General features: G+C 32.6%; 3 protein-coding genes and 1 long non-coding RNA gene across 6 annotated transcripts; 2 read left to right on the forward strand and 2 right to left on the reverse strand.

The window, feature by feature from the left end:
• Positions 1-7,717: 7,717 nt before the first annotated feature.
• Positions 7,718-9,842, reverse strand: LOC107911511 (uncharacterized). Its single transcript, XM_016839340.2, has 3 exons — positions 9,471-9,842; positions 8,833-8,887; positions 7,718-8,294 (listed from the first exon to the last, which is right to left on the reverse strand). Exons 1-3 carry the CDS (start codon positions 9,702-9,704, stop codon positions 7,936-7,938), a joined length of 648 nt encoding a protein of 215 aa, XP_016694829.1. The 5' UTR covers positions 9,705-9,842; the 3' UTR covers positions 7,718-7,935.
• An 807-nt stretch (positions 9,843-10,649) lies between these two features.
• On the forward strand, positions 10,650-12,693 carry LOC107911513 (UPF0187 protein At3g61320, chloroplastic). Of its 3 annotated transcripts, none has more exons than XR_005921024.1 (4): positions 10,650-11,656; positions 11,731-11,894; positions 12,015-12,221; positions 12,323-12,693. XR_005921024.1 is itself a non-coding variant. In XM_016839342.2 (4 exons), exons 1-4 carry the CDS (start codon positions 10,958-10,960, stop codon positions 12,497-12,499), a joined length of 1,251 nt encoding a protein of 416 aa, XP_016694831.1. In that variant the 5' UTR covers positions 10,650-10,957; the 3' UTR covers positions 12,500-12,693. The 3 variants fall into 3 exon arrangements, 2 of the variants coding, with proteins under 2 accessions (XP_016694831.1, XP_040961807.1); XM_016839342.2 differs by having other exon boundaries at positions 11,731-11,898; XM_041105873.1 differs by having other exon boundaries at positions 12,015-12,693.
• LOC107911515 (uncharacterized) lies at positions 12,238-14,063 on the reverse strand. Its single transcript, XR_001687913.2, has 4 exons — positions 13,876-14,063; positions 13,480-13,626; positions 12,477-13,194; positions 12,238-12,372 (listed from the first exon to the last, which is right to left on the reverse strand). It is a non-coding gene; the product is annotated as an uncharacterized lncRNA (long non-coding RNA).
• On the forward strand, positions 13,876-14,805 carry LOC107911514 (uncharacterized). The gene is made up of 2 exons (XM_016839343.2): positions 13,876-14,220; positions 14,306-14,805. The coding sequence occupies exons 1-2, from the start codon at positions 13,992-13,994 to the stop codon at positions 14,515-14,517; spliced, it is 441 nt and encodes a 146-aa protein (XP_016694832.1). The 5' UTR covers positions 13,876-13,991; the 3' UTR covers positions 14,518-14,805.
• The last annotated feature ends 729 nt before the right edge of the window (positions 14,806-15,534 follow it).

Raw genomic sequence — 15,534 nt, forward strand, 5'->3', positions numbered from 1 at the left:
TATAGCGATTATAAAAATAAAAAATTGTCAATTCTTTTTATTAGATTCCTTTCCATTTATAGTAAATAAAAATTCTTGATTGAGCTGGGTATAATGATTTCCATTTTTAGGACTAAGGGTGAGTTTGGATGGGCGATTGAGTGCGGTGCGGTGCGGTGCGTTTAGCTTATTTTTTGTCTCACGCTACAGTATCGCTACAGTATCTAATTTCACCGCCACTGCTATTTTTACACTAATTGCAGATAAACACACCGCCCATCTAAACTCACCCTAACTCATTTCTCTCAACCGCTCCAGATTTGGAATTCAATTTGCCATTTTCTGTGTCAAATAAATGTAGAGCGGGGAGAGAAAAAGGTCTGTTTCCACCTCCCTTCTGTTTTGGTACTGCTAACAAAATAAAACAAATCTAGCCTATTTAATATAATATTTTATTCTCATCGGTCAAGGTTGACTTTTATAGATGTTGGGAAATAAAAATTAAAAATGAGTTGATATCATAAACTATTTTGCCCTAGTTTGTTGTAGGTATAAATTTAAGATATAATATCCTTTTCTTTTATATAATTAATTATTCACCTTTATAAAGCACCTGGAACTGTGATGTTTATATCAATTCTATCATTATTTGGTTTAATTCATGATTTGATCCTTGGCTTTTTATTTTGATATCTAAACTTCTTTTTATCCTAATCTGGCACCTTCAATTTAAAAGTGTGCCGTATCTCTCACGATAAAACTCTCTTGCAACGTTGCCTGCTACCCGCATTGTTCCTGCTTCTAATCAAAAACTATCAGAAAAAGTGAAAAAGTCTAATTTCATCAAACCGTGTCCCTAACTAGGAATAAGAATAGGATTATTAACCCCCACTCATTTTCATGACCAATATATTTAACTTGTTAGAGCTTAAACAATAAAATTTCATTAATTACAAGAATATGTATACATGTTTATATACATATAACAAATGATGGTACCCGAAATATAGATAGTCATAGATTCAAAGAAATTACTAAGAAATAAAAAAAGAAAAAGAAACAACCATGGCCATGGATTGCTGAATCACTCTGAATTCCTCAAAGCTGGTAACTCCATCGCCATTGAGATCAAATTGCTTGATCATCACCATACGTCCATCAACCGACTTCGACTCCCCGAATTCCATGAGCATTTTGTTCATCTCCATCATGCACCCCAAAAGCTTCTCTCAAATCCTTCATCTTTTCTTCTTTCCCGTCTCCTTCCATCAACTCTATTAGGAGTCCAATGCTAAGTTGGGTCTGCAGAAATGGGTATTCGGAAGCTAAGTTTATATATATACATATAAAAGAGATATAATCAATAATGTTTCAACGCACTTTCCCATCCTCTGTGTGGTAGTAGATGATGATAAAAGAGGACATCCTATAATATCATAAATCATATTTATTATATGTACATAATGATCCTTTAAGTTTTTTGATCGAGGCATCCACTTTCAGTAGGCATGCGTAGGTCATACTCTTTTACTGCTTTAATATGTAATAAAGATCAATAATCATTAGTTATAAATTCTATTATGTGACCTTTCAGGGTTTGAGAGGCTGTAAATTAACCAAATAAGGTTGTTTTATTTGGATACATATTGCTTCCTTACATACACATATATATAGGTGATGGTTATTTAGGGGAAGACGATGATCATGAGAGCTTTCATGGCTTCCCATATGATACATATTATATGACCATGTAGTTGCTAAATATTGTGGCGAGCCTGGTTGTGAAGGACCTGGAACGAAATCCAACGAATGTGTTGGTTTAGACGCTAAGATGGTGAGGTGGTGTTGCAACGAAGAAGATGAAAAAAATGGAAAACAAAATGGGTGAGTTTATGGGTGGAAGGAGATGAAAGAAAAAAGTGAATTTAAAAATTAAGGTTTCTAGATATTAATAAAATTTTGTTACATTATTAAATTTTAAACACATGAAATTATTACTATACACTCATCTATAGAGAAATTATTTCATGGAATGTTCACATCACATTATTTATGGTTCATTTCCAATTATTTAATGACATTTTAATAATTCTTTTCATACAAATGACACATAATTTTGGTAAATTTTTTAAGCTTGAACCCCATATCCAAAATTTTAAACTCTGAATCTAGAATCTTCAATCTTGAACCCAAAATTTAGAACTCTAAACCCAAACTCAAACCCTAAACCTTAAATTCCAAATTCAAACCTTGAACCTTAAAGTTCAGGGTTTAGGGTAAAATAATTACTAAAATTATGTGTTAATGACATGGAAAAAATTGCACAAAATTACTATTTGTTTTAAAAAATTGTTTGCACAAAAAATAAAAAATAAAAAATATTAACTTATGAAAAAAAACAAAATGATTAAAATTTGTAAAAGAAGAAAAGATGTTTGTTTATAATTTAAAAAATTAATTATTTTAATTAATAATTTAATTAAAGTTAAATTAAGTTGGAGAAGATATTAGATATAGATGAGTGTATAATTTTTTTTTTGTTATCTATAAATTTTAATGGTAATACTATTTTATTGGTACCTACAAACTATACTTTTTAAGATGATATTAATATAATTTATTTTTTTAACTCACTATTTCCGTTCAAATGGAGAAATAATGTCTGTTAAAATAATAGACTAAAAATTATAATAGATAAAAAATTTGAAAATTTGGAGTCCAAATAATAAATTAAACCTTATTATTTTTGTCTATTACTTTTTAATACATTAAGCATTAACATTTACATTTTAGAGATGAATCATATAAATTGTACTTATGAATAATTATTAAAAATAATAATGAATAAAGAATAGAAAAGAGGTTGACGCAATTCGTAAACTATGGTGCTGGATTTTTTTTATTATTAAAAGAAGTAGCATTTTCTTATCCTTATTTTGGGATTTAATTTAGGAAAATTTAAATTTTTTTTTTTGAAAATAAGCCTATTACCTTTGTTTATATATATAAAAACATTATGTTATAGACAGAGACAGAGTTTAGGTTGGATTCAACAATCCTTTTTTTATTCCCAATTTTGAAAAGAAAAATTTATAAGCAAAATTGTTTATGACTTAGATGAAACTAATAGTTAAAAATTGAATATTAAAAATTAAATAGAGCTTAATTTCAATCTATTCAAATTAAATTTAAAGTGGAATTGTAATTATAACTTTGAGAAATCTCAAATTATCATCATGGATTGAGATAAAGGGTCAGTGCCACTGAACTCACAAACTTGTGCAAAGTAGACATCTTATCTTTTGGCTTTAATTTAAAGACGGAATATAATTATCAACTAAACTATACATAAAATAAACTTCATAAATAAATCATATTGAATTTGCAAACATCTTAGGGGCCCACCTTTGAATATTTATTATTATGATAGATTTTAAAATCTTCTTTCCATTTTTAAAAATATGCAATATATTTCAAAGTGACTTGAACTCGAGTTATACTAATTGTGCTACTTAGAATTTTACTATAATATGTTGACAAAACATCAAACCATTCCCGTACACAATGACAATAGGACCTGTTACTTGGCCTTCCTCTATAAATCTCTAAGGTTGACTCACTCTACTCAGTACGCACACACAAGTCATATCACATATTCATTGAAAATCTCCAGAATGAGTTAAAATAGATAAATATATGCTTCATATATTTTGAATTCGATTTTTTTAAATATAGTAAATTATTTTATTTTATTTTATTTTTTTGGTAAAAAACACCTAATTGCCTATCATACATTAATCCTATTATTCCTAAAATTCTCTAAACTATTTTCATAGTCCAAGTTTCTCTCGCTAGTTTGACCCTAATTTTGTGCTAAACTATACTATACTGAATCTAATGAAATCTTATTAGTTTCTAAATAATTCCAAGAAAAACATTGAAAAACAAAAAAAAAAAAATTCTGTTCTTCCGTATCCCATTTCAAAATCTTACAAAGAAAAATATATTAGCTTTACTCCTTACTGCTACTTTTTTTTCCCTAAATCAATTGGAAGTTAGAATAAAAAATATGGGCTCTCTTTGGGGTTAGATTTCAGAAGAAAAACTAAAATTGGTTACGAAAGAGATTTCCTCTGTTGAATAAATGTTAAATTACTTCTACCAAGATTAGAAATAGCTGTGCTAATAAAATTAGTTGTTTTTAGGGATAAATCTTAGAATTATGTATGAATTTTGATTTAATGTGTAATTATATACGTGAATTTTAATTTAATCATACACATTTAAAGAATTAAATACTTTATTTTATTTTATTTTTATATTGGATAAATATAATTAATTATGCATGCAATATATAAACATAAAATGATGTTATTTTAATAATTGTGTTAACGATTTATAAGAATTGGATCAAATCAGAATTACACAAAATTAAAATTTATGTATAGTTTTGGTATTTATCCCTTCTTTTTTATTATGAGTTTACGCTATAATAAAATTAAATTAACAATAAAAAATAAGAAAGAATCATTAAAAAAATTACTTAAAAGATAAAAAAAAAAAAGTTGTAGCTTTTATCGTCTATTGATGGTAAAAAAGAAGTGGGGCTAAGGCGATATGTGGAGAGCCCAAGTTGAGGAGAGATCTCAAAGGAAGAATTCTTTTAAGTCAAAATGAGATATTTATAGATATGGGTTATCTTTCAACTCGAAAAATAATCATATCATGATCGGCAATTTGAAAGACACGATAAAACTTAAATGAACAAAAATAGAATAAATATAAATTAGATATAATCCACGTATGAATTATATTAGAAAAGATAATATCTACCACGATATGATTCTAAAAGAATTCCATGTCTTGCCTACAGGTAATAAATTCGTAACTCTCATGAATTACCACTCTTGGCGAGGTGAAGGTGATCTCATGGTAAAGCTGTGATGGCTGAAGTTTGGTTAACAAATTGACGAGTGTTGTGTTATCCAAATGAGAATTATCTTAACGCTGAAATTTAAGTGGAATTCAAATGAACATAAAGTACTAAAATTTTAACAATTTTTACAATTTTTTTATTTACCGTCAAACCGAGTAATAAAATTTCACCGACAGCTCGCCAGGTTCTCTGCCTACTTCCATCAGTTTTAATGGTTAGTTAAGCTCCAAATTTTACTCTTTAACACTACTCAACTAGGTACCACTACAATCAGATTTAAGCAGGGTGGGTGACCCGTGAACAAGTACTGATAAAAGTGAAAACGACGCCGTTGTTGATTGAATGATCTTCTGGCGTGAATGAGGATGATTGGAATGTACAAATTTCAAGGCCTATTCCGATCCCACCGCCCGGCAACACCATACAGCAGAGAAAGATGACAATGCAGAGCAGCATGCAGGCACTAATAATTTGACTGCTACCATATGTTCAATAAGTGGTCTCCTCATTCACCATAGAAACTAACTTCCAAAATTTTAGATGCATGTCACTGCAGAAAGTTTTAAACACGACTAACCCAAATTATATATTACAATGCACAAACGTATTTGTGTGCTAAACTCGGTGGAGACCTGGACTGTAATCACCGTGTGCATCTCTCTGAACTCATGGGGCATCTAGGATAAAATTATCATTTACTCTATTCTTTATCCATTCTATAGTATAATTCTAACCAACCAAACAATGCAGTAAATTTAAATATATATATTCCATTCATGATATCTCTCTACTCCAATCCTGATGAATAAAAAAACCCAATGTTTCAAATGGCCAAACATTTACAACTTATAATCTCATGGTTGGTATTGATATTTGGTAGAGAATAGTTTACCATAATCCCTCCCATACTTCCTACAGTGCTAACATCAACAACTACCACGCTACGCCCCTTTCCTATCAGATAAATGCTGTTTCCAATAGCAACAAGCTCACAGGGTGGTCTTGTAAGTGCCTAAGTGGGTGGGAAAGACTCCATATGGCCACCCACTCCCTCGTATCCTTCAGCCACATCATTGGCCTTGTTTCAGGACTCTCATCTACATCATAAAGGTTTTACTCTGTAAGAAGGAAAGAAAACTGAAAAAATGGAAAATTGAATGGTGAAAAATTGAATGGAAAATTGCATTTGATCAAAACGTAAATTAATTATTTATGTTAAAATTTTTATCAATTTGTACTGTTTAAAATTGACGTGCCTGATTGAATAATCAGACCGTGACACGTTGTGTGTCATGTATACGCCATGTCAATGCACAGAGATCAGTTTTTAATAGTAAAAATGAACAAATTTTTTAACAAAAAGACTATTTTACTTTTTATCTAACATGTAAGGATTAATTTACCTATTTTTTAAGTAGAGGGAATAAAATGCAATATGATTCTTATTATAAGGGTTTCCATAATATTTTTACCATCAAATTAATAGTTTTTCCTTTTTCAATATTTATTTCTTTTAGAATCATAACAAATAAAAAAGTTAATTACAAACTGTACCGAAAAAATGATACCATTTCGGCATTTTCATTGAATCTGTGGAATGACTGCAGTTATAAACATCAACTTAAATCAAAATTATAAAGGGCCCAACCCGTTCAAACTACGGACCCTTTTGTTCTGTGCAAATTGAAATTAATACTAATTACATGATAATAAAATAAAACTAAAACTTAACAGGGCCCAACCGAGTTTGAACCGGTGACCTCTCAATCTGCAGCCAAATGCTCTACAACTAAGCTATAGAGCCTTGACATTTTACAAATGAACAATTTAATTATAGATGATGTTTAATATGGAATATTGTACAAACTATACTAAAACTTATAAAACACATCCAAGTTTGGTAAAAGTAGCATGGACGTCTTGTACTAGGAGTTGGATTGTATTTTGTCATATTTATTCAAAAAAGTGGCTAAATTAGTTCCTATCTTTTAGATCAAAGAGCAAATTGATCATTCCGTTAAAAATTTCATCAATCTCTATTGTTAAAGTGATGATGTGACAAACGTAGCAAGTAGGCAGTGACGTGGCGTGCCACATGTACTTCATTCTGGCGTGGCAAAATGTCACGTCAGTAAATATTAAAAAAAATCCTAAAGTATTAGATAAATATTTAAAAATTATTAAGAATTATAAGAGATTATTAAAATTATTTTAAATTACAATAAATATTTAAATTTCAAATTAATTATCATCATCGATTGACAATTTATTTTAATATTTAATAATTATTATGATGAATTACTATAAATATAAAAAAATTGAAATGAAAAATAACTATAAGCATAATGTAAAATTTGATGGTAGTGAAAGCTTTTGTTTTAAGCAGTTGTTTGCCTCGCATTTTGTTCCATGCTTAGTCGACCAATATGAGAAAATATCTTATAAAATTAGACCAAAAAAAAATGAACATTTAAGGGAATATGGTCAAAATAAATGCTGTGAAATATAAATACTGCTCACTGAAAAACAAAAAATTACAGATTTTATTATTTTAAAAAATCACGTAATGAACCTCAACAATAATAATTATTAAAACCTTTTATTTACTTTTTAGGATTTTTAAATATTTATTTACATAATATTTTTACATGTAGCATGTCACATGTCATTATTCGATTAAAACATCATTTAATGGTAGAAACAGAAGAAAATTTTAACAAACTATCAATTTACTCTTTGATTTAATATACAACTAATTTACCTATTTTTTTATGCGAAGACAAAATGTAACCCGATTTCAAATACAAAAACTTACCTCCAAGATCACTTCAATCAACAAAAATATAACAAGCTAATCAACCATGTTAGAAACCAACTTACAGAATCCAGAACTGAATCCGCAAAAAGTGGGGTTAAAATGCAATAGTTGTACAGATGATAATCCCCCGATGCTAAATATAAAAGGTGGAGCTTTCCACTATTGATACAATATTTAGCCCAGAATACATGTCAGAAAGGCTTCACTCTCCTCCTAAACCTAAATTTGCTTGAGCACTTCGAAATGCTTCCTTTGTTACTCCATAATACACCGGTTTGTTCCCTGCAAAGGTGATAAAGTTCCACCCAAAAGCAGAACCCCCAACAATATATGTCCCTGAAGCTTCACCGTCTTCAGATTGTGGTTTACCAGTGGCACTACTTGACTGGAATGTCTTGTTTTTGGAGGAAACTGCTGGTGCTGGCTTAACGAATTGTGCCTGCTCCTGGGGCTTCTGCTTCGTTCCACTTTCACCTTGCATTGTCTGGTTTCCTGCTCCATTATTACTTTTCTCTATAGAGACTATCATCTGCTTGTACAAATCCACTAAATGCTTCATCTCTGCAAATCACAAATTTGGAACACATAACCTTAAATCACAAAACCGGACATAAATAAACTATGTCCCATGCGATTAGCAAAGATCATTCTAAAGAAGCGGTTCCAGCCAAGTGCAAGTTAATGTTCTACAAAGTTGACACTTAAAAAGCAAAATTTCGGGTGCAATATTATGTTCTGAAACAAATGCATGAAGCCAAATTGAGAGAGTGGATCCTTATAATACAAGTGATTTTAAGAAACAGGGATATTACAACTCAGTATAATACAAGTTTCTTCACTAATGGAAAATTTCCATTTTGACTTAAAAGAACCAAAATTAAATCATAGCTAATAGATGTAAAACAAACTAATGAGATGCTAGTCCTTTTCTTTTCCTACAGAGTACAGACTAAGCCAATAGATAGCAGTAACAGATCAAATCCATGAAGACCGTAATTTGCAACAGTTAACTAAGCCAGAGACAATACTATTACACCGAGAAATACACTATGGCTATGCCAAAAGTTGCAAAACTTAACAAAGCATATTGTGAGCTTACTTTCTTTAATTTCATGGGCACCCTTGCAATTTCGAAAATCAGGCGTTCGAAGAACCTTCAAGGAACATAAAAATCCATATTATATAACATCGACAGAAGGAAAACGAAAACAATTCAAACATTACATCCAGATTGATGAAGCTATTTCAGGCATATATAAAATCTTCAGTGAGAGTAACCAAGGAACTGGCTAATTCTAATCAACCAATCACACACATCATAAGGACATACCAAGAATATCTTCCCTTTACATTGTTCATGCTATAATCAAACATCATGGGTGATGGAATCAACAACCATTGTTTAAACTTGAACAACTATCCCTTTTCCCTTAATTAAAAAACATAAATCTCGAGATAACCAAAAATGATAAGGTCACTTGACCAAAGAATCCAAAATCAAGATTTGAATTCTTTTTAATCCAATTATACTGCCATATATTAATTGGGGGAAGTCAAGGGGAGGCTAGTCCGTAAAACTGAGACTTCTTTTTGAAAGTATAAAACTGAAACTAATCACAAAAACAAGGGGTTACTTTTTCTCTTCATCTTATATCAACAAGCAGGAAATAAGGGGAAAAAAACAATAAATAAACAGAAAAGTAGAAAAATTTGGAAATATATGTAAGTAAGATGTACCTCGATGAAATGAGGACGAAGATCTTTGAGGACAAGGCGCATCTTGAAATACGGGGAGTTTTGGTATTGGTCATTGCTGTTTTCTAGAGGTCTTTTCCTGCTAGCTGGTTGCTCTGGTGCTGTTGGTGGTGGCTGTGGAGGAGGAGCCGTTGTTTGAGCAGCGTTTACGGTTGCTGTTGGTGCGTTTGGATCTTGGGACGGTGGTGGGTTCTGGGCTGCTTTCGGCTCTTCCATCTCTCAGTTCAAAATAGCCAAGAAGAACAAGTCAAAGGCTGCGTGTGTGTTTTTCCCAAATTGGAGACTTTGGGTTTGGGGAAGTAAAAGAGGGGGCGTGTTTGGTTGTGGGAGTATCTATGTCTACTACCCAATCTGATCGCAATTAAGCGGGATAAAGAAATGACATAATAAAATAAAATTTGAGATAAACCCCAAAATTACACATTAATTTTGATTTAATGTGAAATTGTCACAATTAAGCGGGATAAAGATAAATGACATAATAAAATAAAATTTGAGATAAACCTCAAAATTACACATTAATTTTGATTTAATATGAAATTGTTTACATGAATTTTAATTTGATATAACTATACATATGAAACATTAATTATGGTTTAAATATATACTTAAAATTTTAATTTTGATTTAATCATACACATTTAAATAAATAAATACATCAATTTATTTTTATATTGAATAAACATAATTATTTATGTATACAATATTTAAATATAAAATGATTTATATCAATAATTGTATTAATAATTTATAATAATTAAATCAAATGAAAATTTCGGATATAAAATTATATAAAATCAAAATTCATATATACAATTAGACATTAAACTATAATTTATGTATAATTTAATATTTATCAAAAAAAAATCACCAAAAAAACAACCTCGGTCTCACTTACCTTTCCAACATCTCCTCTCCTCTCTTCTCATTTACCTTACTTTACCTTACCTAATCAGATCTCGGACGTGTTTTGTTTGGTGACTCAGAAAATTTTTAATTTTTATCTACCTCTTAAAATAAAATATTTAGGGCATTATATATATTTCAGTGTGTATATAGATCTTTTGAAGACAGAAAAATTTAAAAAAAAAAAAGTTCAATGACAGTCCCTGATTATTTTTCTTAATGTTCACTGCTAATATTTATACTAATTTTAGTAATTGAAACATGTATTATCTTTCATAGCAGGTAAGTAAAAATTCTCACATACTTGCGTTGTTTAGGCGAATATCCACAAGAGCCGTGACACGACACAAATTCTTAAAGAAGTGTTTACTGTTAAGGATTTATCCGAATAAAATCCTGAACATGTGTATCGATGTCCTTCACAAACATTGAAACAACACCCACTTATGTCTTAAACTTACCTACTCCTTGGTTGGCAGTTGGCACCTCTCTTCATTTTTTTCACACTTCTTTCTCCTTTGGAAGCCCTAACAACAGAGTAACATGTCCGAACCCTGACTATAATGGCTCAATCTCCCAACTCTCCAAAGCTCTCCCTCTCTTCCAGCTTTACCTCCAAACCCTTCCTCCACTTTCACTCCAACTCCTCACTTCCTGCCAAATTCAAGCGACCACCTTCTTTCAAAATCCTTTTCTCTGCTTCCCAACCGCCGCCGCCAAGCTCCAAGCCCACCACCGCCCCTAAAACCTTTAATCTTATCACCCTCCTCCGTGCTATCCCAGACTGGGCTGATCGTATTCAAGAGCGTGGAATGCAACAAAATCGCGCTCTTTACAACCACGAGAAATGGGTTCATCATAGAAGTTCACTACGTCACCTTCGACATCTACTTTCCAGTTTACAGTCGCGTGTCATCTTATCATTGGTTCCTCCTGTTTTAGCCTTCACTTCAGTAGCTATTGTCATTGCCTTGTACAACACTGCCGTGGATTTGCATTGGTTCCCTGGCTTTTTCCCAGTTCTGAGAGCTTCTTCGTTGCCTTATCAGTTGACAGCGCCTGCATTGGCTTTGCTGTTGGTTTTTAGAACCGAGGCCTCCTATTCAAGGTATGAAGAGGGAAGGAAGGCATGGACTAAGGTAATTGCTGGTACAAATGATTTCGCTAGGCAGGTAATTGCTGGGGTCGACAATTCGGCTGATGATCAGTCCATCAAAGCTGCTCTCTTGCAATACATTATGGCTTTTCCTGTTGCACTTAAGGTGAGTGTGATTTAGAAAATTGAACGTACTGTATGAAGGTAGGTAGTGATCAATGGTTAATGGCGTTTTTGCAGTGTCATGTCATGTATGGCTCGGATATTGGCAGAGATCTTCAAAATTTGCTTGAAGTAGATGATTTAGCGTTGATACTGAACTCAAAGCATCGGCCACGCTGCATAATCGAGTTCATTTCTCAAAGCCTTCAACTGCTGAATTTGGAAGAATCAAAGAGAACTATGTTGGTATCTCCCTTCTTGGACCATTTGATCTTTAGATTTCACCAATAAAAATTTGAAAAAAGATAACCATCTCTTTCTTTTTTAGATTGCAGTAATCTTATGATCTCATTTCATTCCAGGAGTCAAAGATATCATGTTTCCATGAAGGAATTGGTGTATGTGAACAACTCATGGGGATTCCTATCCCTCTATCATACACTCGGTTGACATCAAGGTTTTTGGTCCTATGGCATCTCACTCTTCCTATCATACTCTGGGATGATTGCCATTGGATTGTTGTTCCTGCTACTTTCATCAGTGCTGCTTCCTTGTTCTGCATAGAAGAAGTATGCATCTTTTTTCCAGAGTTAACCCCATAAGATCGGACTATGTTTTATTTTATTTTTGTGCGCATCTTTGATCTTTAAAAGTTTCTTTCATGTCGCAGGTTGGTGTTCTTATTGAGGAGCCATTTCCAATGTTAGCCCTTGATGAGCTCTGCATCGTAACGCAGAACAATATAAAAGAAGCGATAGCAACAGAGAAGGATATTCAAGCGATGTTAAAGGGGAAAAGAAAGAGGCATTCTTACAAACATTCACCTAATGGTTGCCCCAACACATAGTGTAAACAGGGTAATTGCCGAAGGCTGTGCTTATTGTGAAATGTTTTTCACATTGGTCTTTGCCTTTTGCTATCTGGAATCTAGATGTACAAAAGTATAGTTAAATGATGCATAAAGAAATGATAATCATAGAATATCTATGTATATTGTACACAATTTTCTGATAAATAGAAAATAAATTAGCTTCTTATTGACTTACTGTTTCCTTCTGCAACTTATAGAGAATGGTTCTAGAATTCCGGCAATTTCTTATGGACCAAGATATCACATGTCAGCTTCCAAGTGCTAGTTTCTAAACATGTAACCAACTAATTGATGCCTAATGATATGCATTAACTACCCCCAAGTTGTGGGTTGCTTCTCTTTCTCTTTCCCCATGGTTGAATTCTATGGAAATGCTTGATGAAAATTTTCTTGGATTCTCAAGTATACTTTTTATCATATGCAATGACATTTTCATTTTGATTTTTACAAAAACACGAAGTGGCAAATCAAGAAAGTAAGCCAAGAGAAGTCAAATTTTGCCTGGTTCAGGGTATATGTATGAAGCGAGAGCTAGCATTGAATAAATCCTCATGTGCCCATTTGTCTGCAACTTTTTCAGCTGTTTCCCGCCTATATATAATGTTCTTTTAGAAGTATTTCAAGCTGGAAGATGTAGTTTCCTACAGCTTGTGGAGATATTATTCATGCCTCTGCAAAAGTTTAAAATATTTAGCTCATTGCAGGATCCAATGGCAATGATCCCAACACTAAGTAAACATAACCCAAATGCAGACTAGTGTATGCTGAATTACGAGAAAAAAATATTTTGGAGTGGAAATTTATCAATGATCTACTAATATGGACCACCCTCCTTATCCCTGAACAACTTTCTGATGTCATGTGTCTGTTCCAAAAGAGAATCCTTATAATTTGATAAATAAATAAATAAAAGTAGCACCTAGGGTTATATAGTCTTTCAAAAAGATTGAATTTACCGTTCAAGGAGCAGATGGCCTGAAACTTTCCGTCGTGATAGCAGAAGTGATAGCCCGAGTTGTTGAAACTTGAAAGGATCGAAAGAGTAAAAGAACTTGAACTTGACAAGAAGTGGTTTCCACTCTATGAATTTTTCTGTTTGGTTACTAAGAAAAACAAAAAAAAAAAAGGATGATGACTTTGATTTCCTTTCCTTTTTTCCTGTCTTGATTTTGGTTCTTCAGGCAATTTTGCATCTAAAATTTTATTCTGGCGGGTAGGAATGAGAGAAAAACGGCGTAATAGGGGCTTTAAATTTCGTAAGTGAACCAAGCCTAATACGACGTCACTTTTCATAAAATTGTCACATTTTAATTTTCGAGAGAGAAATCAGAACAGAAAGGGAAAAAGAATACCTCTAAAACTGACAAGACTTCCGTCTAAGCTCGATTCGAGTTCTCAAATTTCAAAACCCTAACGTCCTTCCAGAAGAAAAACAAAACAAGCAATTTCAAACCGTCGCCTTTGATCCATGTCCCTTGAGACCGGCGTCGACAGTCGACGAGCTGAGTCGGAGCCTGACTCCGAAGAGGACTTGGAGGAGTTGGAATCAGATGTGAAGAAAATGGCGGAGAAGATTCTAGAATACAGATCCGCTATTCCAGATCAACTTAAGACCACTCTAGCTTCAGTTCTTTCTTCTCAAGCACCCGACTTCTCCGGCATCGATGAAGCTGGATCATCCGGAGAGCGTAATCCAGGTAGGTCCGTAAACTTTTTAGGGGTTTGTGAAATCGGGATTGAATAATCCCTCTTGATAATTGACTAAGATTTTGATTTTTATAGATTCAGAAGATAGAGAATTAGATACTGAGAAAAGGACGAAAGAGAAGATACAGCTGCTTAAAGAAAAAATTTCAAGTAACATTTCGGCAATGCCAGTCCTCGTGAATCGAATGAAAGAGTGTATTTCCAGGATAGAGGAGCTAGATTCTGGCGATAGCGTTATACATCCTGCTTTCAAAAAGAGGATAAGTTGTTCATCAAATGAAGGTTGATCTGTAATATCCCGGTTCATCAATGGAGGCCTGATGATTCATATAATTGACAGAAGATGGAAACGGTGGATTCATTAATGCATCTACAGGTTTTGGAAGAAAAGAGGGTAATTGAATTAGGTAGTTTTATTTTCTAACCCTTGGAGATGTACTGTAAATTACTTGAAAAGCATTGATTTCCTTGTCTGCAGTCTGTACTACAATGTCTCGGTTGATAAATCTACAAATGGGGGCATCACTGTATTGATATGCTAATTTTTTTATTATTATTAAGGAGCATTGTATGTCTATGGTTTCCGTTTTTCTTAAAATATTTAAAAAGATAGAGAAAACTGAATTGACAAAGGACTAGTTTCAGTCCAAATGTTGCAGTGATGTAAGATTAGTTATGGCAATTGCTTCCTTGAAAGAATTGGGAACTGCAAAAGAGAGTAAGAGAACACTGTAATTAAACGTTTAAACGGGTAAAAAAAAAATAGGATCGAGGAAAAAATGGAAGAGATAAATGTCAGAGAAAGAACGTGGGAAAACGAACGGGGATTTGAGAGTATATAAATGGTGCAAATTTAAAGGGTAGAAATGAATTTCTAAACTAAACTATGCTATGTTTTAGGCATAAACATCCTCGCATATTGTTGTACGGTAATCTTGAGGCTCTTCAAGAATAAATTAATTATCACTTCCAACTCTTTCAAGCTAAGGTTTAAATTGATCTCGGTGTTCAGAGATCATACCCGTTTGTTTCAGATTCAGTAACTCAAGTATTGGATCTCCAAAATTCTTGTCATCAAATCTTTCCTCCAAGGCTTGCACGTAGGCCTCTCCCATGTAGTTACTCAGCCACTCTTGTACGTGACTTAACTACCGTGCCAATCGAGGGTCTTCCTTTCCAAATTAATGACCATCAATTTAACCTTGTTCTCCTCTGGTGTTTGGTCAACATTAAAGAATTGATGGATCTTGAACTAACCTTTAAGGTTATTACCATTAAACTCATGGAAGCCTATCTTTAACTGT

The sequence above is a fragment of the Gossypium hirsutum genome, chromosome D11, assembly GCF_007990345.1.
Source record: "Gossypium hirsutum isolate 1008001.06 chromosome D11, Gossypium_hirsutum_v2.1, whole genome shotgun sequence".
In the NCBI taxonomy this organism is placed as follows: domain Eukaryota; kingdom Viridiplantae; phylum Streptophyta; class Magnoliopsida; order Malvales; family Malvaceae; genus Gossypium; species Gossypium hirsutum.